The 23,039-nt window shown below is 35.8% G+C and overlaps 1 protein-coding gene across 3 annotated transcripts; it reads left to right on the plus strand.

Annotated features, from left to right (window-relative positions):
* The first annotated feature begins 6,332 nt into the window (after positions 1 to 6,332).
* On the plus strand, positions 6,333 to 17,504 carry phf11 (PHD finger protein 11). 3 transcript variants are annotated; one of them, XM_053497218.1, is made up of 17 exons: positions 6,333 to 6,680; positions 8,287 to 8,391; positions 8,635 to 8,768; positions 8,877 to 8,917; positions 9,198 to 9,268; positions 11,682 to 11,771; positions 12,697 to 12,722; positions 12,834 to 12,880; positions 13,039 to 13,103; positions 13,498 to 13,526; positions 13,623 to 13,648; positions 14,318 to 14,373; positions 14,514 to 14,607; positions 14,707 to 14,865; positions 14,956 to 15,192; positions 15,307 to 15,378; positions 17,025 to 17,504. In XM_053497218.1, exons 1-17 carry the CDS (start codon positions 6,552 to 6,554, stop codon positions 17,111 to 17,113), a joined length of 1,470 nt encoding a protein of 489 aa, XP_053353193.1. In that variant the 5' UTR covers positions 6,333 to 6,551; the 3' UTR covers positions 17,114 to 17,504. The 3 variants fall into 3 exon arrangements, with proteins under 3 accessions (XP_053353193.1, XP_053353191.1, XP_053353192.1); XM_053497216.1 differs by having other exon boundaries at positions 14,707 to 15,192; XM_053497217.1 differs by lacking the exon at positions 11,682 to 11,771 and having other exon boundaries at positions 14,707 to 15,192.
* The last annotated feature ends 5,535 nt before the right edge of the window (positions 17,505 to 23,039 follow it).

Here is a 23,039-nt window from a genome sequence, read left to right on the forward strand (position 1 = left end):
ATGGTTCTTGACAGTTTCATTGCTCTATGACCTTTTACATGACAATAATGACGATAATATAATGATGATGATGTGGATGATGATAATATGTTTATTTCAGTTCAACCCTGAAAAAGGTGTAGGCTGAAGCCTTGCTTCATTTGCTTAATTTCTTGTTTGGAATCTGTACATATAAACATAGGTTTCCCTATTTTGGGGACTAAACACAATGAAAATTTGCACACTCCAGAATTTGTCATTCTAATCTTTATTGGCTGTGGTTATTTCTGAAGTTCATATTTAATTAGGAATTCCTACGTATGTTCTGTACCTTTCCGGTGATTTTTCAAATCTCAAAAATAATGAATGATTATAAGGAATGATTTGTCAATGAACATTTTAAACATAATTTTGAATCAATTGAAATGTAATTATTTAATAATATAAAAAATATCTTGTGCAATACAGAAAACAATAATTACAGCACTTTCCCAAATGGTCTGGACTATTGTATCTATGTCTATCCATGTAGCCGTAGCATTATAAACTTACACCTGTGCACCTATTCTTTCATGCAGTTATGTAACCAGCAGCAGAGCAATGCATAAAAACCATGCAGAAGTGGGCTAGCAGCTTTGAGTAATGCACCATGTCACATAATATAAAGGGATTTTTTCTCAAACTGGTTTCATGAAAATAACTTGGTCTTCGGTGGCTTTCCTAAAGACTGGATATGACTTCAACAGAACACCTTTGGGATGTGGTAGAAGGCAAGATTTGTAGCCTGAAAGGAACTTTTGATCCATGATCCGATTATAGTAACATGAACCCAAAACTCAAAGATATGTTTCCATTATCTTGTCCATACCATGAAGTATTGATGCTGCTTTGAGAGCAAAGGCGAACTCTATCCAGATTTGTTATTACTCAGGGGTGAAAGAAGTTTTAAATTCTTACCAGTATAATGTAGCCAAAAGGCACAAAGAATAAGCAATAACCCGAGGTGGTGAACAGTTGTTTAAATCTTATGTGTCTCCACTTCTGCCGCTTTAGAACAGCCTCAGCTAACTTACTGTGCCAGGGTTTAATCCCAGATAGAGTAAAATGTAAAGCTAATGCACTGTGTAGTAGATTCTCTAGTTCCACACACCAAGTAGTGCCCATGACCAGAGGATAGTTTTCTTTCTTTGTCAATCTTTTATATATCTGTTGACAACAAGGCTCTCTTTCTATACCTGGGGGCATTGTAAATTAAAGCTGCTAAAAGAAATTTGACGAAATAACATGTAAGATAAAAAGAAGCATAAAGAAAGAGAGTAGAAATTAAAAACCAAAAATTGCTTGGACTCATTTAGTAAAACTTTGAAGAGCTTGATATATGGCAAATGACCCATGCTACATATACAGGACGGGTTTTCCCCTTTTATTTAGAAAAAAAAATCAGTTGTGATGCAATCCATGAATTAAAACATCACAGTCTTTTGTGTTGTTTTCACATGGAATAGAGAAGTGTGATCAAAGACCATGATATTTTAATATAGTTGTTTTGTATAGTTGTTACAGATGATTGTAAAAGACTAAAACAGAGAGATTTTCAAAGACTTCTAAAGAATACTTTGTAGCATCATACTGTATCTTCTACCCCAAAGAATCTTCTTTAATGCAGTAAATCAAGAACACCATGTTGGATGATTAAATCTGTTAAAACTTGACTTAAGCCATATAAATCTAGCATGATGGAATTGCTACCTTTCCATGTGATAAATAAAATGTCCTTTTATACAGAATTCCCATGTTTCCAGGTAATGGGTAAAATATATGTATATGGGTAAAATTTCACAGTTAAGGATCAATCAGCAAATCTCCAGTTAACAGTTCTTAAGACCCCAGGTGAGCACTCCATTTATTAAATGTACTTGAAAATTCTCTAATACCAGACAGTTTAAAACAGGGATTATAGTGGAGGATTTCCAGGTATATTTAACAAGCAGGGTGTGCAACATAAAACTGGTAAGGACATAGGTGAGTCTCTGGCTCCTCCTGCTGTCCATTGTATAGTATTATTTATTTAGACCAAACTAAGATTTGTGAAGTTAAAGTTATTAAAATTCCTTGCTTCCAGATAAAACATTCCAGTTTAAAAAAAAACAACATGACTATATAGTGACAACAGATACCTTACTGCCTTTAGTGCCACTATGAATGAAGTAGACATATACAATTGGAACTTTAAATGAAGAATAAACACATATTTTCTGTCCAGTTGTCTTTAAATATTTTTTTTCTGCCTTTAAAACTAATCAGACAAGAACAGAAAAATTAAAAATGAGTCAAATAATAAAAGGATGCAAAAAATATTTTTGTCCTTAATGGACTGACTAAAAGAAATTAATTTACTTAATGTGTTAATGTCTTCTGCTACAGCTTTTTTTTTTTTTTTTTTTTTTTTTTAAGCTGGTCGAGGTGGAAGTTGTGTATTGTTGTTTTTTTTTTTTTTTCTTTCATATCCCATTGCAATATTTTGACAGGTAGGTATTTGGACTGTGATTCATCAGTCAAAAATTCTTGTTGAATCACTGGTGGAGAGACTGTTAATTATAATTAGTGTCTTTAAAAAAACAAAGTCATAATAGAATCATGGCTACATTTAGTGTTGTGACTTTAAGGCTTTGCCTTTGTCTTTAAATCTTTGTCTTTGATGGTTTTACTACTGAGATAATGTACATTATGGGAAGCCACATCTGGTTTTGCCAGCAAGAGCAGAAGTTTAATGACCAAACAGATAGATAAAGACAGAAAGAGAGGCAGTTGGAACAGCAGATGGTATCAAGGTCAGTCCACTTCTCTCCATGTTCTTTGTCTTGGTGTCAGTGCACAATGTTAATTCTTGTGAATGTTCTTGGTTGTTTCTGTTTGAGTTGTCTACTTGTCTTAAGCCCTTTTGAGTGTTGTCAAGATCTACCAGGCATCTTCATTCTGCTTGTTATAGTAAGTAAGACGGGTGAAGCTAAGCCTTTCAGGATAGCACTGATTGTGTGTGTATGACAACGAGAGATCGACTGAAGAAACGACGGAGTGAAGAATGACAGTTAACATGCAAATGACGTCTCATGATGGTTATTGGGTATGAAAAAGAGAGGTCACAGTGTCAAGACCTCAATGTCACATTAACCTCCTGGTGAAGGGGGGGGGGGGACGGCGACACCAAGTAAGCCATGTGTTGTTTTTTTTCAGTACAAGCACATGAAAATCAGCAGGAGGGAAAGTTAAAGAATTCATCTGTCATGGCAGTACCTATGTCCTGATTAATGAAACACTTTTATTTTATTGATATTTGCCTTAAATGGTTAAATGTCAGAATTATCCCTGCCATATTTGCTTCCTTTATAACAATAGACAGATATATTTTTATGAATATCAGAAAACAATGTTATGTGAAACTAACATTATTATTATTATTATTATTATTATTATTATTATAAAACACTGTGGAGTCCATCATCAACAAGTGAAGAAAATGGGTCACCACATCAATACTGATAAAAGGATAAAAGAAATGCTTAGAAGGCTGCCAAGATACCAAGGGAGCCACTGTTATGCCTACAGCCAACGATTCCTACATCCTTGCAACCAGGTTATGCTGTAGCAGCCCACTCACATCTTGTTGGCAAGTGTTTTGATCTGCACCTTGTCATGGCATAAGGGTGATGATGGAAGTGAGCATCACACAGATTCACTGATGTCATGTACAGTAGATGCACAAGATGAATATTGTCTGACAATTTCTGCCTGCAAAAATTGTGCCAGGTCCCTGTATAATAAACATTTATGGAAACTGTCTAGTGGAGGAGTTTTTCCACAACAGTGTTGACATATAAAGTCATGGCGAGTCCATGGCCTGCCAACTGTGTGTGTGTGTGATGTGGTGGAGACTGATTAGGACCGTATGTACAGTAGATGAAAATGTTGTTTGAGTCGTGGCAGGGTCAATTCACAAATAAGTGGTTTTAATTGAGCTATGACTGATGGCACTTCAACCATGCACATGCAAGTGTTTTTTGGATTTGTACTGAAAGTGAGCACAGCATACAGCTGTGCATCAGGCTTGATTACATACAACCATGTGAATAGCCCAGGTTTTCATGCCGACCACGGCCCCACACCTAGCGATTGAGTTTGCTTAGTGCTCACCCAAGCCTGGAAAAAAATAGGAGGGTTAGTTATGCTAAGTAGTTATGCTTCAGGGTTTACAAACATAGTGTGACTTGCAAAATCACTTCATCTTCTAGTTACAATGAAAATTTAATTTAAAAAATCAATCAATTGTTCTTAAAATATATTTTAAGAACAGATGGACAAAGAGAAGCAGGGAAGCATACAGATAGCAAAGTAGAAGCATACAAATTATAAGAAAATGGAGAAAGAAAATCAATTCTCTATATGAGACCAACTATAAACTGATGTTGTTCTGTAGAAATTGCAAAAACCAGAATTCACACACCATGTTGACAGTGCTGCTGTTTCTACCACAGACAGCGCAACTAGGGATACAGATAAACCTACAGTTACAAATATGCTTACAAAGAATAATTATTTGCTTAATACTGCAACATCTTACATGTTCTTGCACTTCGAGGGTTCTGCAGAGCCTCATCTATGGAAGCTACATGTATGTAGCGCCACCTGCTGTTTGAGCAAGGACAAATCAATGATTTTGTGTAAATATTTTACAAGTAAGTTTGTAATAGAAAACGTTTTACGTTTGCAAACTGTTGGTTATTTGTTAAACTAAACAGGTTCTGTTTGTTTACAAAATTTTGGAGGAATAAAAAAAATCATTAAAAAAATAAAAATAAAAATCCATAAAAATCATCATTAAATAAATATCCATAAAATGCAATAACACTGTTTGAAAACCAGAGGTCCCTATATACAGCATAGTGTGTGAATACTACCTTTTAGCATTTTTACAAAAAATCTGTTTATATCTTGTAAAGGATTGATATCGTCAAGCAAATTTTAATATTACACAAAGTCAACCCGAATGAATACAAGAATGAATAAGTGAAAAAATAATGAATTCTAAACCTAATAACTGGTTATGCCACCCAGTGGCATGAGTTAAATTATGGTTAAGAATAGCGAGGCTGGATCCAGCTGTAGGGTCAGTGATGATGAACCAGAATTAGCTCCAACTGGTAAACTAGTTACTCATTTTAATTATTATGATAGTCAATATTAATTTGAAATAATGCTGAGAAACATAATTTTAATTAATATTGACTACCAGAATAATTACTAGCATGAGCTAATGCTGATACTAATTTTATTCCAGCTTACCTGTTCAGTTTGATTGCTATCCTTATCACTCGGCTTGGGTAGAGAAGGGGAGAGGTTTTGGTCAACAGCAGGCACTGGTTCATCATTACTGACCATGCTGCACCTGCAGCTTACACTGATGAGTGGTACAGTATATCTTACACTGCATCAAGATGATCCACCCGACCAGCTTAAATATTGTCTTTATAGTTTTATATGTTTGTCTTAATGTTCTTTCCTTTGTTTTTGTTTTTTTTAAATAAAAATATATTGGGTCATTTATAAATATGACCCAATATATGTTCACTGATACTTCAAATAATATGTATAAATAGCATTTATGACTTTAATTATTTCTGGTAAGTGGGGTTAAAAAATTTTCTCCACATTAATGAGCCAATGTATTATGATGTGAGATCTGGTGGGCTGCTGTGGGCCTGGAAGTCCAGGGTTGCTTTTTGGTCCCAAATGCCACCAGCAATGGTTCTTACACATCACTTTTCAGAATTGTTTTAATAATTTAAAACATCCTTTTAAACTGCATTTTGTATTTACTTGGGATATCTTCGTGTAATATTAAAACTTGTTTGATAATCTTTATCGTTTACAGGTAAGTGTGACAAATATGACAAAAATTTAATTTAAATACCTTTTTTACAGCACTATATACAATATTACAAACAGAACAGCAATTATATCTGAAAAACTATGCCAGATATATAATATTGTGGCAATAAATAGATTCTTTCTTATATATAGTTCGCAGAATAAATACATTAATACAAAAACAAATCTCTACCCAGTACAGATTTTGTATTAGTAATAATAAATGTCAGACATCAGGTATCGGCTCAGTATAACGCCACTGAAGTTTAAACTCCGGGGGGAGGGGCGTGTTTTCACTTCCGGCTTTGTGATTGGCCAATAGGCTTCACTACGTAGATATGGAAACCCGATTATATGATTCATCTCCTGGCTTTACTGCAGATGTCTGTTTGTTTGTGTTCTTTTGTTTGTATTTAAAAAAAAAAAACCTTTTTTTAATTACAGTTGGTACGTTTATTTTATTTCTTTTGTAACGGACATATAAACACGGGATGTTGGGGTTTTGAGCAGTCCTGGGCGGGGCGGTGTGTTGCGAAGACGCGCGTGCTTTTACCGAGAAAACGAAACTTCGCGTGCGCTAGCCTGAAAGCGAAAGCGGTTTGCCTGCTCGGTGTGAGACGTTAGAAGGTGTTTATTGTGTTACTGCAATGCGACCCGAAGAGCGGACGTCTCTTTCCCCACATCTGTGCTGTGTTCTGTGTAACAGGGGGGATGAAACGGGTATTACAGGCCCCCTGTCATGTAAACAGAACGTGGCAGCTCATCAGAACTGTCTGGTAAGTTCTGAAAACTTTCATGTTTATTTTTATTTTACATCTAAATGCGTTTGTCGCAGTAACTAAACGGCAAGATCAATCACTAAGATGAAGACTAAATGTAGTTAAACTAACCCAAGGTGTATGGACAACGTAGCAGAATAATTCTGTCTCTGAGAAATCAGTTCCACAATCTCAGCCACATCAGCTGAATTCAGGATTAGTCTCAACTAAAAAAAAAAAAAGTGCCTTGGATTTGTAACCATACTTGTGCTGTTATAATTTTGTTTATATCACTTGCCAGTGATATTTTCTAAATATTTCAATAACCCAGGACTTCATTCTATACTGGCTGAACCTTGTGAATGGATAATAAGTAAATATTAGTCATGTAAACATCACAGAACATCCCAGCCAATCAGAATGCATGCTTTTTAAAATTGATTTGTTTTAAATACATATTACTCCTGACTCCTTTTGGTCGCAATAACTAAGCAGCAAGATCAATCACTAAGATCAAAGGTAGCTAAACTAAGCAATCATGGAATGGACAGGATGGCAGAAGAATCCTGACTCTGAGACCACAGCTCCACAATCTCAGCCACATCAGCTGAATTCATGATTAGTCTCAACTGATGTGCGTTGGATTTTTTAACATTTTAAACTTTAGTTATTATTTAGTTTGTGTAAACCTTTAATAATCTGCATAATAGGTAAATATTAGCTATGGAAAGTCGTGATCCAATCATATCTCTCTTGTTCAGTCGTCCATCTGTGTAACCTAGTCCAGGCCAATGATAAACATTGTATTTATTCTCATTTGTACGACAATAGTAGAAGCTCCAGTCAAACATGCATTGACACACTGCGTGCAATTTGGCAACACTAGTTAGTCTAATTTCCATGACTTAAAACTGTTGGAGGAAATCCACCAAGCATACATACGCAAACTTCACACACAGTCTCCGAGACAGGAATCGAACCCAGTCGCTGGAGATGCAAGACGACAGTACACACCACTAAGACACCATGTCTTAAGACATCTTGTTGGGTTAAACATATTCCTTACAAATAGATGAGACTGAATTCTTGTAACAAATCGTAACACAGAAGGCAGATTTGTCAGAAAAGAAGGGAAGCCCAACCTCAATATATTTCCAGCGAATTAAATGCTTCACAGTGATTAGAACCACATTACGAATATTAAAATATTTACATCCCAATTAAGTCTTTTGTGCATGTGACCACTTTATTTTTTCAGCCTGCATGTAAAAGGTTAGGCTGGAATCTTCATTTGCAGTGATTTCACACAGATTCAGGAAATATTGTCCATGTAAACATAGATAGTGTCTGTCCTTGTCCTCTAAGGTCAAAAATGTCACACACTAAGAATTTATTCTGTCACCTTAGCTTTAGCTTTGATTACAGCTCACTATGTGGTGGCGAGTTCGTGTTTGAAAATGATTCCTTATGCTATTAGAACCACTGTTTAACAACGAGAGTCCTGGAATATGCCTGTCCCATCAGAGAAGAACTATCCACTGATGTGATACCCTGGTCATTTAGTACATTCAGGTCAGCAGCTGACTTTTTATTGATTATGTGTTTTCATCTCTGTCTCTCTTAGCTATTTGCATCTGGAATCTACTGTAAAAGCTCTCCCACCTTTGATGACCTGTTCGGCTTTGACGTAGAGGATGTGAGAAATGAGTGCAGAAGAGGAAGAAAACTGGTATGATTCTCTCTCTTTTTTGTCATTCTCTCTCACGTACACAATGAAATTGTTTAAAAACTTATCTGTACTTAGTACTTTAGTTACCTTCATTTTTTAACAACCCCAGCAAAGTTGCTCACCTACTGGAATATGTGACCTACTGTACCTCTACCTAATAAAGTGTCCCTTAAGTACAGATTATGTATTTCTATCTATTATAATATGTAAATGATTAATGTTAAATTATCTTGTTATACACAGAAATGCTCCTACTGTAAGAAAAGTGGAGCTACAGCTGGGTGTGAGGTTAAATCCTGTAAGCGCTCGTACCATTATCCGTGCATCCAAAAAGCTAGGGCAATACCTGCGGAGAATCAGAGCGAAGGAATCTACACGTAAGAAACCATCAACCTCATACAGTAACAGACATGCTTAATGGCTCACTTAAACTAATTATTATGTTGGCAGCTATAATATACAGAGAAAATATTTATTTCCTTTAGGTTATATTGTGAAAAGCATAATCAAGGCACCAACAATGTTGGTAAGTGACTTTTTTGTTTTTAAAGTAACATGAATTTTATATATATACATAGATAGATAGATAGATAGATAGATAGATAGATAGATAGATAGATAGATTGATTTAATCACTGGTAAAATTAGGTCTTAATGTTTAAAGCTTAAAGCTTTAGAAAAATTATGATATTCATCACATCATGTCAAAGAAATGAATTAACATACCAATGATCCACATATACATGAAGTATCTGCAGGTATGACATGATTATTATTATTATTTTATTAATTTTATTTTATTTTAGGAGACCCTAAAGTACTTCCATTTTCTTCGCCTGACACAAGTGAGCAGGAAAACAGTCGTGGGGGATCTGAGGTAAACAATACACACATGCTTATACATCAAGTATTACACTTCTGACACCCTTTACACAGAAGTTATGATATTGCTATCATTTCTAATAGCAGTGACAGGAACCAAACTAATTGGTAAATCATGTAAATATACACTTATATATATATATACAGGTCCATCTTTCTTTCTTCTGGAACTAAATCAATGCCCTGTTTGTATTGTAGCACCAGAGTTTGTGTTTAGACAATTTTTCGGTCCTTTAGCTTCTTAACTGGCTGTTTCCTTATCATTGTTAACCTGCTGCCAAGTTTATATTATAAAGGCTTATATTATAAAATGAATAGTTAATTAAATCTGTCTATGAATATTGCTTTGTGCCACATGTATCCGTCAAACATTTTTTTGAATCCTGTCAAATAGGGTAACAATGTGGAAAATCCACAATGTTAGTCTACTCAGAGTTCTCTGCTTTCCTCTCACCCTTTAAAAAGTACCTGCAGGTAGAGTAGGTGAATTTCACTAGGATAAGGGGAAGTGCTACAAATCAGTTTGGACATATTGATTGTGCTAACATGAAGGCAAATTAAGCATTGCAGTAGAATACTTACTTTCGATGTTGGTTTTTGTTCATCTAGCATCAATGATGTGTGGTTTTGAGGTCAGATTACAATATGCAGTATCTATCTAACCAAAATAACAAGCTACACATAATCATGTCAGAAATTTGGACATGACGAGAACTTTTAAAGATGATAAAAAAGGTAAAAATAACACAAAATTGCAATGTTTGCAGATCTTGAATGTCAAAGAAGACAAGTTTAACTAAGGAAAATTAAGATATCATTATTTGGTGGAATAACCCCAATTTGGACAATCTCATAATTTAAAATACTCAAATTGATTCTCAAATCAATCTCAAATTTTGATTTATTCATATTTTCTCACACATTTCTCATTTATTTCCCTAATTTTTTGGTAAATGCTTTGCAACAATGATCACGGCATTATATGAATAAAATTTAATTTAATTTAATTTGCAAACCAAAACTTTAATGATCGCCACCGATGTCTTTTACATCGCTGTTACTTTATACACACTTGGCACAAGAGTTCAAGCAGCCCAAATACAGCTTCCTTTACATCACATTCCTATGAAATTAGGCTGGCCATGGCAGGGATGTAAATTCAGCAGTCCTTCATCCATATCTTGATTGATGAGCCTGTGTGGCATGGAGCATCCTACCTTTGGGAAAAACAAGTTGGGGAACCACAAATTTCATTCAGGATAACCTTTAACTTGGCTTTATTTATGCATCCTTCACAAAGGCAAATCTGCCTTATTCCAGACTTGCTAAAGCACCCCCAGTTCATCATCGCTCCTCCACATTTCACTGTTGGTGCGAGAGACACTGCGGCTTGTAGACCTCTCTAGGTCTATAACACCAGGTGTTGGCCAAAGTTGAAAATTAGACTCATCACAGAAGATGACTTTACTCCAGTTCTCTAAAACCTCATTTCTATGGTTGTTTGCATACCTCGGCATTGCTCCTCTTTGCTTCTCATTACTGAACAGCTTTTTTCTCCTTTGCCTTAATTCAGCCTCGCGTCAAAGAACATGTTTTATGGCCACTGTGTTTAAAGGGCACTTATGGTCATCCTACAATTGTTGAGTGACCTTTGAATGAGTTTCCAGTCATCCTTATCAGTAGAAAGTATGAAACATCAGAAACAAAGAACCCATCATGCGTAGTGCCCACTGTACAAGTCTGTGGAGGCAGTGTTATGATCTGGGGTTCCTTCAGGACTAGACTATGCAACCTTATGTGGCAATAAAATTATGTCAGCTGAATGTACTTAATGACTAAGTTATCCCTATCCCATCTGTGGATTTTCTTTCTTGTCTTATGGCACGAGCATGTTCCAGGACTCAAGCAGTGAAGAACAGGTGGTTCTAGGAGCATGAGGAATCACTTTCACATGTAAATAAGGTGGTCGAACAAAATGCAAGAGTGTTGTGAGACATAAATGTCAATAAGGGGGTCTAGAAAAATAATGGCAGAAACTAAGAAAACAGAAACTACCTGTTCTTATTTTATTGACCCCCGCATTTAATCAATTGATTTTTTTAAATATAAAAGAGTCTTAAAACAGTTGCATACAGTAGATAGCTGGTGACCTCATATTCTGCTTGAAACTAAGAAGACAGTTGATCAGAAAGTAGGTTCATGAAGCCTCATCTCCGCCAGGCTGCATCTGTTGCCTCCTTTACTTGCACGAGACCCTTGACCTTGTCTGCTCCAGTGGCACTGTATCATGGATGAGTCTGCACTCAGCTTTCTATCTGGGATATACGAAGAAACATTTTCAAAGTACTGTATTGTATATGTGACAAAGACTTCTACTAGTTCTAAGAAGATTTTCATTTCCTTCTCAGCCCAACTGGACCTCCCCTGTTGAGCCCAGCTGTTCTATGGTGTTATCTTCAACCAAGCTGCAAAACCCACTTGACCTGCTTTTCCCACTGGTTTGTTTCTTGGTTGTTTTTTGACTTGTTGTACAAGAATATGCGATCCTGCCAATTGACAGTGGAATTATTATAGTTCCATCTTTGCTTTTCTTTTACTGACAAAAGAATGTAACCTTACATAATTGTAAATACTGGTTCAATCAGAATGTTTTCTAGTCTTACTGGTAGTTTGACAGAATTAAAATGTTTGCCAGTATAGGTAATGGAAATGGATATTATTATACTGGCAAAGATATATAATTTTCAAATGTATATAATTTTTAATACTAGGACTACAGGTTAATACTAAAGTGCAAGTTGTGCATGAAGTCAAGGTAAAGTCCTGCTGAAATGTGTTCTTGTTTATTGAAGTATTACCAATATTAATATTAGGTGTCTTAAACATTTTCAGTTTTTCATGTTTACTTCATCTTATCCAAAGTAATTCTCAAATTAAGCGTTAATACTCCTTTACTTCCTTCAATTTATCCCTGTGCTCACTAAGATCAGTCCAGCATCATCTCTGTTTATCACAGGATTCTGTTAGTAAAATGGAAGGTTACAATAACAGCATATTAAGCATAAGAGCATATTTTGAAACAAATGATTAACAAAGCAAACTTGTTAGAGCCCTGGCCACTACCTACTTCCCCTCACTTTACTGAATGAATTTGCATGTTCACATGACACGTTTTATAAAAAAGAAAAAGTCTTTCACATTTAATATAATAATGTGTGGTTTAAAAAAGGACTTCCTGGCCTGGTTTTGGATAGCCATATGACTATGGTCACCTGTAAGTCAAATTCAAAATAAATACAGTGTCTGGTACGGCTTTTTTAACCAAAACCGATCTCTCAGGTTTTATGTATATTTAAATTTTTCTAAAAATTAGTCAGTCTTATTATTGAGATTTATATTATTTTCAACTCTTTCTGATTATAGAATGATTGTGAAACACCGAAAAGAAGGTAAATATTTGAGTCTATTAATGTTTTATATAGGTTTTTCTTTTCTTATTATTCTTTTGTCTCAAATGTTGATCACATCACCCTTTTTTTTTTTGGTTTTATTTCTTTAAGATCCCCAAATAGGAAGAGGAAACATCTGACATATTTTTCTGACTCAGGTAATTTGTACATGCTAATTCAGAATGTCCTCATAATGCTTGGTTGTATGATGATTATGCTAATTGTAACAACCCAATCCTTCACTGACCTGAAAGTGAGTGGGTGCATTTTAAGAAGTTTCATGGTAGGAAATAAAAGACTCTTTTATCTTTGGCAGATGAAACTCAAGACATCATGACACCATTAGAATTGGAGGATAACACACGTCAGATGCAGAATAAGGTACAGTCTCAGACTACATTCAAGGTTGCAATTAAATTGTTATTCACCACTTATACATTAGTTTTGAACGCATTGTCAAATGGTAAAATTAAAAACTTTTTGGCCCCAATACAAAAAAAGCGGCATCTTGCTATAAGATAAAAGAATATAGTAAATGCACTCAAGTTTAAAGTATGCAACTTAGAGGTTACTGAAACACATTGTATGTGGCTAGAATATTTATGCCGAGATGTGTATGTTTACAATAGTCACCCTTTCATTTGTTTTTGTTTATTTGTTTATTAAAAGAGGCATTTAAATTACAGTAGTAAACAACTTGAAATGAAAGTGAAAACATATTGTGATGAATATATTTTTATCGATGGTTTCATAGCAGTGTTTATTGTCTTCTTAGGAGCCAACACCTGACTCTGAAAATAGAAGGTAGGGATCAGAATTACTAAAAAAATAAAAAATATAAATTTTCATATTTTGAACCTTTTTCTGTGAAAATGACAAAAAACATCTTATCTTCTACAGGAGGGACTGTAAAGAGCCTAGACAAGGTAACAGTAGTTAGTTTGTAAAATAAAGAAGCTGGTGGGGTTTTTTTCGGGTACTTTTGATGTTTGACCCACTTAAATACCAATAAAAATATTTAATTTTGTCATGGGTTACCATATGAGATCATTTAATCTGATATTAGGGGTCTTGCTCAAGGACCCAACAGTGGTGGCCGAATGGTGGCAGAGCTCAAACCCCAACCTTCCTATCAGCAACCCAGTGCCCCAATCACCTGAGCCACCACTGTTATTATTATCATTATTATTATTACTGTTACTGTTACTGCCTCTCCCCAAATTAGCATTTACTCTATAAATAGCATTAGGGTGTTTTTGTTAGAAACTGGAAAGCTTTCTTATAATTCAATCTGGATCTGGGTGTCTGCTAAATGCTGTAAATCAGTAAGCCATTGAACTAATCCATAAAATAATGTTCAGTAATCTGTGCAAATGATGGGAGGTAAAGTCATTCAGGTCGATGTGTAGTTTTCTTGTGTTTAAATTCTCACACACTCAGAAGTATGAGTAGGATACAAAAATTTTTACAAATGTACAAGATGTGAGAAACATGTTTCTTGTATAAATGCTTTTGTGAATAATTTGCAAAAAAAATTATTTATCTCCTTTTACTCCATACTGAAGCACTGGTTGGTTGTATTCATTTTTGTGCAGAAGTTGCTCGTGCTCCAAATGGTGATGAGGCTGAAGATGAAGCTAAAAGTGATTCGGTAAAAGTGCACCTGCACCGACCTGATTAGAACAATCACCACACAGCTTTTTACTAAAGCTAGCATGTTGCATATGTGCCATTTTCTGCACACTTTGGTTCCCAACAGATATTTTACGTGTCTTAATCTCTCTCTTTTAGGATCTTGATTCCCCGAGTCTATTACCACCAGAGTTCCGGCATGACAATATACCATTCACTGTCATTGCAGATTCAGGACCTTCTATCGAATCAGGTGACTCTTAACTACACAAGTCTGTCTATAATAATGCTTTTTGGCCAGATTGGTCCTAAACAGGTTTGGTAATATAATGAATTTTCCGAACACTCTAAGTTACAGAGAACAGCCCCGACCCCTGTTCCCCTGATGCACCAAGGGAAGGGGAAACACCTTTGCGTAAGTTGGATCAGTCTGTCTGTGGAAAAGCAATAGACAAGATCACAGAGCAACCAAACCTACCAGTGCTTTCATCCCCTCCACCATTCATCATTGGTAAATCATTCACTGTCATAAAGAAAGAACTCTTTGACATTAAGGAAAAACGTTGTTCATCACGGAACGTACCACCTTTACAAATTGCAGATAAGCTACCAGGATCTCACGATCATCCCCTAGACCTAACTGCACCAGCAGGGTGCTCCACGGCACAGGTTCAGGTCACTCAACCTGTTGGCCGTGCAGATGTGTCAGACATGAGTGCCTCCATCTTCTGGAGGAGGTGTAATGAGATGGGCTGCACAGAAGGCATATTTACAGAGCTCACACGTCAGCTTACTAGTTTGGCTGAAAAGGTGCAGAATCAGCATGCCACACAACAGGGTAAGAACAGACCTTATCTCTTTGTTAATGTTTTTTATTCAAGTCTTATAATCTTATTTATGCTGAGTAATTTTCATATCAAAGTGTGTGTCTCTTGTTACTGTGACTCCACAGACTATGCTGTCTCTCTTAGGATACTGCAGGCATCAGGGAGGCTTCCTGCAATATACAAACAACTGGAGCAAGGTTTGCTGTGCATACATTTAAATATGAATTTTTATCTATACAGTGGAACATTTGTAGCAAACATTTGTAATAAATTTTGGGTATCATGTATCACGCATGCGCTTTTAGTTTTGACGCTGAGCCTCACATGATCACAACTGCGTTCAGTGTAGTGATACTGTGTGTACACTGTGACCATTTGTGTGCGTGTAAAGCATTATATATATATATATATATATATATATATATATATATATATATATATATATATATATATATTAGTGCTGTCAATCGATTAAAAAAAATTAACTAATTAATCGCACAATTTTTTGCAATTAATCGCGATTAATCACAATTAAAAGACTGAAACTTTTTGGATATTTAAATGTAAATAATTAATGTAAACTCAAGACAATTAAACTATTTAAATTCAAATATGATTGTTTATTGGAATTTTTGTTTAACTTGTAACACAGATTTTCTCATGTAAACAACATACCTGCAATAAACCATCAATATTCTCCAAATTAACTGTTGGCTTGAAAGCCATATTTATTACAGAAATAAAAACACAGGTATGTGCCATTTGTGTCATTTGAATTTCAAAACAATCAATGCAATTTACATTGGCGAGGCCCTGTAGAGATTGTTTCGGTGGGGTGTTTTGCTTTTAAGTGATATGTCAAAGACGAATTACTTCTCTGGTATTTAAATTCGGCTTTGCAAAATGTACAGATTACTTTTGTTTTATCCACAGAACCATCCGGCAGAGTTTTATACTGAAACTTTCCGTCTAAAAGTCCTTCCTTGGTCTTATCCATACTTCTTTGCACGTTGAACACACGTCGGCCACAACAGGAAATAAAAAAACTGCAACCGCGTTAATTGCGTTAATTTTTTTTTATGCGTTAAATATTTCAAATTAATCGCATGCGTTAACGCACTAATTTTGACAGCACTAATATATATATATATATATATATATATATATATATATATATATAATGTGTGTGTGTGTGTGTGTGTGTGTGTGTGTGTGTGAAAGTCGTCAATTCATTCATATGCGTACTGTTTATTGAAACACGTGTGTGCGTGTAAAGCTAAAGCAAGTGAGAGAGGTTAAAGATCCATTTTCTCTCTCTCTCTTTCTGTCAGGCTGCACTGATTCCGTTAATGTGTGTATGCGCGTCATTAGATACTGTGTGATACTTTCCTCCTCCTCTTGCCTTCACACACACAGACACACGCACACTTTCCAACAGAAACACTGCTTTGTTGTAATTCTTTTCAAAGGTAAAGTGCAGGTTATTTTCAAATTACAACAGTGATTCTGTTAGTGTACGTGCACTCGAGGGTCATAAGCAAGGTTTTTTGTTGATTTTCTCGATGAGGCAGTGTTTCCTTCCCGCAGTGTGTGTGTGTATTAAAGTCGTCTCACACAGTAGTCCTCCTTCCTCTCAAATAAGAGAGGAGGAAGGGTTACTGTGTAAGACGAGAGGAGGGAAAGGGAAGGGTGTCAGTCCTCCTCTCCTCTTCTTTTAGCTTCACACATACGCATAGACAGTGCATGCGTGCACAAACACACACACAGCGCATGCACACAGTTTCACTGTATATCCTTATCTAACGCTTATCAGATTATTCACTGCAGATGATCTCTTTTGCAGATTTGAATGACCAAGAAAGGGAGCTCCAGAAAAAGAAAGAGGCTTTAAGGGATGCCAAGACAGTGCTTGAAGAGAATAACCTTATCTGATGTTAAATAATAATTGTTTTTATAATCACTTTTTATTCACTTTTTGTTCAATTAATATTTTCTAAAAAAATTTTAAAGCTGTAATTCTTACTGTGCATGCATATTTATAATATTTCTACACCTCTGCATTAAAGAACTGTAAATGAGTTCTGGTTACTTTGAGGAAAAAATCATTTATTATGAGATATCATTGCCTTAGCTGGTGTTTGCATCATTGACAATTCCCATTGTCGGTAAACATAAATTCCTTACAGTCTTCATAGTCATAGTTTGTTTTTTCAGTGGATCCTTATACAGTAGTCTTAAAATGTCTTGGTTCTAGTTTTTGATATTCAAGGTGTAAAATGTCTTAACGTTTTAAGAAGGGTATTAAATTTGATCTGGAGCCGAATTATGAGCATGCTTATTTCCTGGTTGATTTTAATGTTTCGGTTTACAGGTATTTTATGTCCCACAAGACCAAACCTGTTTGTTTGTACATAAAATAGGCACCATACACTCCATGCTTTGGTGGATAGCTATACTTAGGCTTGTATGGACCTGATCTACTTTTTAACCTGGAGAACATGTTTATCCAGCTTTTAATTTACAGGTTCAATGTAAATGTAGATCCAATGAGAAGTGTTTGCAGGATGACAAATACTATGGCTGGCTGAAACGATTTATCATTTGGAAGATCATCATAAATCATCCAAATTTGGCACAGTGGGTTAAAAGACACTTGGTTTACGCATGATATCTAAAAAGCAATATGAAAAAGTACTATGCCTGCCAAGTGGTTCAGGTCCTGTTACTACTCAGCATTCAACACTTGTGCCTTGTTAAAGGTAGAGGTGCTCAAAGTTTTGCATCTGATCAAAACTAAAAGTCACAATTTATTTAGTGTTAAATGTGTTTGACTGGGTCTACTGTCATAGTTTTATGTTAAAAGAGAAGGCAGTTATATTATGCTAATATGCACTGAATATTTCTTGTATTGAAAATCAATATAACTAAATGAAGATTGTAAAATGTAGTATAGTTTGTCAATGCAAATCAACTGACAAATAATAGTATCATTTTATTCTTTTAGAGATATTAAAAAGGTTGGCACAGATACCTTGTTCGAATGTCAGGTTGGTTTTAATGAAATGTATTTTTAAAGTAGTCTTCACTGTTTGTTTTCTTACTATTCTTAACTTCTTGTATAATACAATGTATATGTTAAAAGTATGGACACATGTTTGGAATTATTTTTTACATTCTAGAATTATAATGTGTAATAAAAATGTGCGAAATAACACACATGGCATTTAGTTATAAAGTAAAAAAAAAAGTCAGTTATTAAAAAAAAAAATGAAGGTCACCCATTCTGGAATAATTTTTGCATGAACACTATTGTCAAGTGCATTTGCAAAACCTATCAAGTACCATGATAAAACTGGCACTCATTAAGCCCATCACAGGAAGGCAAGACCAAAACTAACCTCTTCTGCAGAGAAGTTAATTTAGAGTTTCCAGCCTTAGAAATCACCAATTAACAAAGAGCACCTCAGATGTTATGATGTCACCTTAAGATGTTATGAAGGCTTTACAGATCATAAGTAGCAGACACGTTTCAATATCAACTGTTCATTGAAGATTACTGCATATTTCGGACGCCTTCAGCATTTTTAAACTAAGTAGTAGGAAATAAAAATCAGGAAAGATCATGGAATTAGAAAGTGTGTCCAAACGTTTAAGTGGTACTGTATACAGTGGTGTGAAAAACTATTTGCTGATTTCTTATTCTTTTGCATGTTTGTCACACTTAAATGTTTCTGTGTGAAAAGTGATTGCCCCCTTTGTTAAAAAAATAACTGTGGTTTATCACACCTGAGTTGAATTTCTGTAGTCACCCAAAGGCCTGATTGCTGCCACACCTGTTTCAATCAAGAAATCACTTAAATAGGAGCTACCTGACACAGAGAAGTAGACCAAAAGCACCTCAAAAGCTAGACATCATGCCAAGATCTAAAGAAATTCAGGAAAAAATGAGAACAAAAGTAATTGAGATCTATCAGTCTGGTAAAGGTTATAAAGCCATTTCTAAAGCTTTGGGACTCCAGCGAACCACAGTGAGGGCCATTATCCACAAATGGCAAAAACATGGAACAGTGGTGAACCTTTCCAGGAGTGGCCGGCCGACCAAAATTACCCCAAGAGCGCAGAGACAACTCATCCGAGAGGCCTCAAAAGACCCCAGGACAACATCTAAAGAACTGCAGGCCTCACTTGCCTCAATTAAGGTCAGTGTTCACGACTCCACCATAAGAAAGAGACTGGGCAAAAACGGCCTGCATGGCAGATTTCCAAGGCGCAAACCACTTTTAAGCAAAAAGAACATTATGTCTCGTCTCAATTTTGCTAAAAAAACATCTCAATGATTGCCAAGACTTTTGGGAAAATACCTTGTGGACCGCCGAGACAAAAGTTGAACTTTTTGGAAGGTGCGTGTCCCGTTACATCTGGCATAAAAGTAACACAGCATTTCAGAAAAAGAACATCATACCAACAGTTAAATATGGTGGTGGCGGTGTGATGGTCTTGGGTTGTTTTGCTGCTTCAGGACCTGGAAGGCTTGCTGTGATAGATGGAACCATGAATTCTACTGTCTACCAAAAAATCCTAAAGGAGAATTTCCGGCCATCTGTTCGTCAACTCAAGCTGAAGCGATCTTGGGTGCTGCAGCAGGAAAATGACCCAAAACACACCAGCAAATCCACCTCTGAATGGCTGAAGAAAAACAAAATGAAGACTTTGGAGTGGCCTAGTCAAAGTCCTGACCTGAATCCTATTAAGATGTTGTGGCATGACCTTAAAAAGGCAGTTCATGCTAGAAAACCCTCAAATAAAGCTGAATTAAAACAATTCTGCAAAGATGAGTGGGCCAAAATTCCTCCAGAGCGCTGTAAAAGACTCGTTGCAAGTTATCACAAACGCTTGATTGCAGTTATTGCTGCTAAAGGTGGCCCAACCAGTTATTAGGTTCAGGGGGCAATTACTTTTTCACACAGGGCCATGTAGGTTTGGATGTTTTTTTCTGCAAACTGCATTTTGTGTTTACTTGTGTTATCTTTGACTAATGGTTAAATGTGTTTGATGATCAGAAACATTTTGTGTGACAAACATGCAAAAGAATAAGAAATCAGGAAAGGGTCAAATAGTTTTTCACACCACTGTATGTTGAGATCCAAGGTTTAATATCAGCAGGTTATGTTCGTTCAACCGCTGGATGTCCAGGTGGTTAAACCAACCGTCGTCACTCAGAGTTCACTATATTGAGACTGTGTCTGTTCATCGAGCTAGGCATAATTATAGAAAGACTCAGAAAGTCTGTTTTAGTCATTTAATTAACATAGATACCACAAACCCGGATCAGACTGAATGTGCAGCCGGCACCTCTGATCTAAAGCTAGGACTGTTAAATAATAGATCTCTCACTTGTAAAGCAGTTATTGTTAATTAAATTATCACGGATCAGGAGTTTGATATACTCTGTTTAACAGAAACCTGGATTAAACAGGACGAGTATGTAGCTCTAAATGAAGCTAGTCCTCCTGGATAAAGCTACATACACCAGCCTTGGTTAACTGGTAGAGGAGGAGGCATCGCAGTTATTTACCATAATCTGACTATTGTACAAAAACACGGACACAAATTTAAAATGCATTTAAAGTTCTCTATAGTAACATAACAGGTGTAGCTACAAATATGAAGTCAGCTTAGTCGATCCCACTAATTATCATTCACAGACCTTCAGGGCCGTACTCTGAATTTCTTTGTGAGTTTGCAGATTTCCTCTCAAACCTAGTCGTTTCTGTGGACAAAGGGTTAATTGCTGGAGATTTTAATATTCATTTTGAAGATCCTCTGAGAACAGCATTTATGTCCATACTGGACTCAGTAGGAGTAAATCAGTGTGTAGTAGGACCCACTCATAAAGCAGGTCACACTTTAGATTAAATAATATTCTTCAGTATAAAAAAAATGTATTCACAATTCCACTGTCTGAAGTTATCTCAGATCACTATCTTGTCTCAATTAAAGTGTGTCATAGTAATAATGTACACACAGCGCCGAACTACCATATTGAACGTACATTTACATCAACCACATCTACCACACAGCTTTACCAGTAATCTACCAGAGTTACCAACTTTAATTGGATCACCGTCTGACCCCACAGAACTAATCAGGCGACTAAATATTTAGAGTCGACATTCCGTTATACCTTAGATAAGTAGCTCCAATTAAAAGAAAACTATTAGGGATAAGAAACTCGCTCCCTGGTATAATGATCACTCACACACCTACACAGAATGCTCGTAAATTAGTATGTAAATTGTTATTTCAAATAGCATGGAAGGAGAGCATCTTGAACTATACAAAAGATCAACACATCTCTCCGCTCTTATAGAAGATAAGAAAAATAATCCTAGATTTTTATTTAATACTATAGCCAAATTAACCAGAAATAAGACCACTGCAGAAATCTCCACAACAACATCGTGCAGTAGAGAGGACTTTATGAACTTTTTTAGTAATATAAAATTGTAAATATTAGGCATAAAATTGAGGCTTTGAAACTGGACAATGTAATTGATGCAGATGTTAAACTAACCATGTCAGATCGGAACCTAAAATACTTTACTCCCCTTGAAGAGAATGAACTCATTTCTAACTCATTTAACTAACTCATCTCTTCTGCAAATTCATCAACCTGTTTATTAAATTCTATACTGACACATTTTCTTAAACAGATAGTACCAGCAATAACATAACCCCTGTTGAAAATAATTAATTCTTCACTAAGCATTGGGTATGTTTCAAAATCTTTTAAAAGCAGTGAATAAAACGATAATTAAGAAGTCTGACCTCGACCTCTGTCAGCTGTCCAGTTACAGACCGTTATTAACCCTCCTCTTTATCTTAAAGATTCTAAAAAAGATAGTAGCAGATCAGCTTTGCTCATATCTACATAGAAATACCATACATGAACTGTATCAGTCAGGATTTAGGCCTCATCAGAGCAATGAGTCAGCACTCGTTCAAGCAATAAAAGACCTCCTATTGGCCTCTGATCAGGGTTATGTAACCATGCTTGTATTAATCGACCTTAGTGCAGCTTTTGATACCACTGATCATAATATTCTTCTTCACAGATTAGAAAATGTAGAAATTAAGGTAACAGCCCTCTCCTGGCTTAGATCCTATTTGACTGATCGTTATCCGTATGTAGATTTAAATGGTAATTATTCTGCATGTTCTCTAGTGTTGTTTGGTGTTCCACAGGGTTCAGTTTTAGGCCCACTGCTTTTTCCCCTTTACAGGCTTCCTTTGGGCATCATAATCCGTTAGCATGGTATTAGTTTTCATTGTTATGCTGACGACACATAGTTATATGTTTCAGCAAAACCAGATGAGAAAAACCAGCTTGCTAAAGTTGAGCAATGCATAAAAGATATAAGAGACTGGATGCTAATTAACTTCTTTCTGCTTAATCCTGATAAAATAGAAGTTCTAGTCATAGGATCGCATGCAGCTAGAGGCAAGATTTTAGATCACACTATAACGTTAGATGGCCTTTCTGTTCTATCTAGTGTAACAGTAAGAGGTGTGATTATAGATTCTAGTCTTTCATTAGAAGCTCATGTAGAAAATATGACCACGAAAGCATTATTTCACCTCAGAAATATTCCCATGTTAAGGAAGATATTGTCATTTAACAATGCAGAAAAACTAGTTCATGCTAGTGAAACTAGTTCACCTTCAGGTTGAACTATTGTAACGCCCTACTGTCTGGTTGTTCAACCAAGTGCATAAACAAGTTTCAGTTAGTCCAGAATGCAGCAGCAAGAGTCCTCACTAGAACCAGAAGATCTATCTTATCTTCACTGCATTGGCA

The sequence above is a fragment of the Clarias gariepinus genome, chromosome 5 (assembly GCF_024256425.1).
Source record: "Clarias gariepinus isolate MV-2021 ecotype Netherlands chromosome 5, CGAR_prim_01v2, whole genome shotgun sequence".
NCBI lineage: Eukaryota > Metazoa > Chordata > Actinopteri > Siluriformes > Clariidae > Clarias > Clarias gariepinus.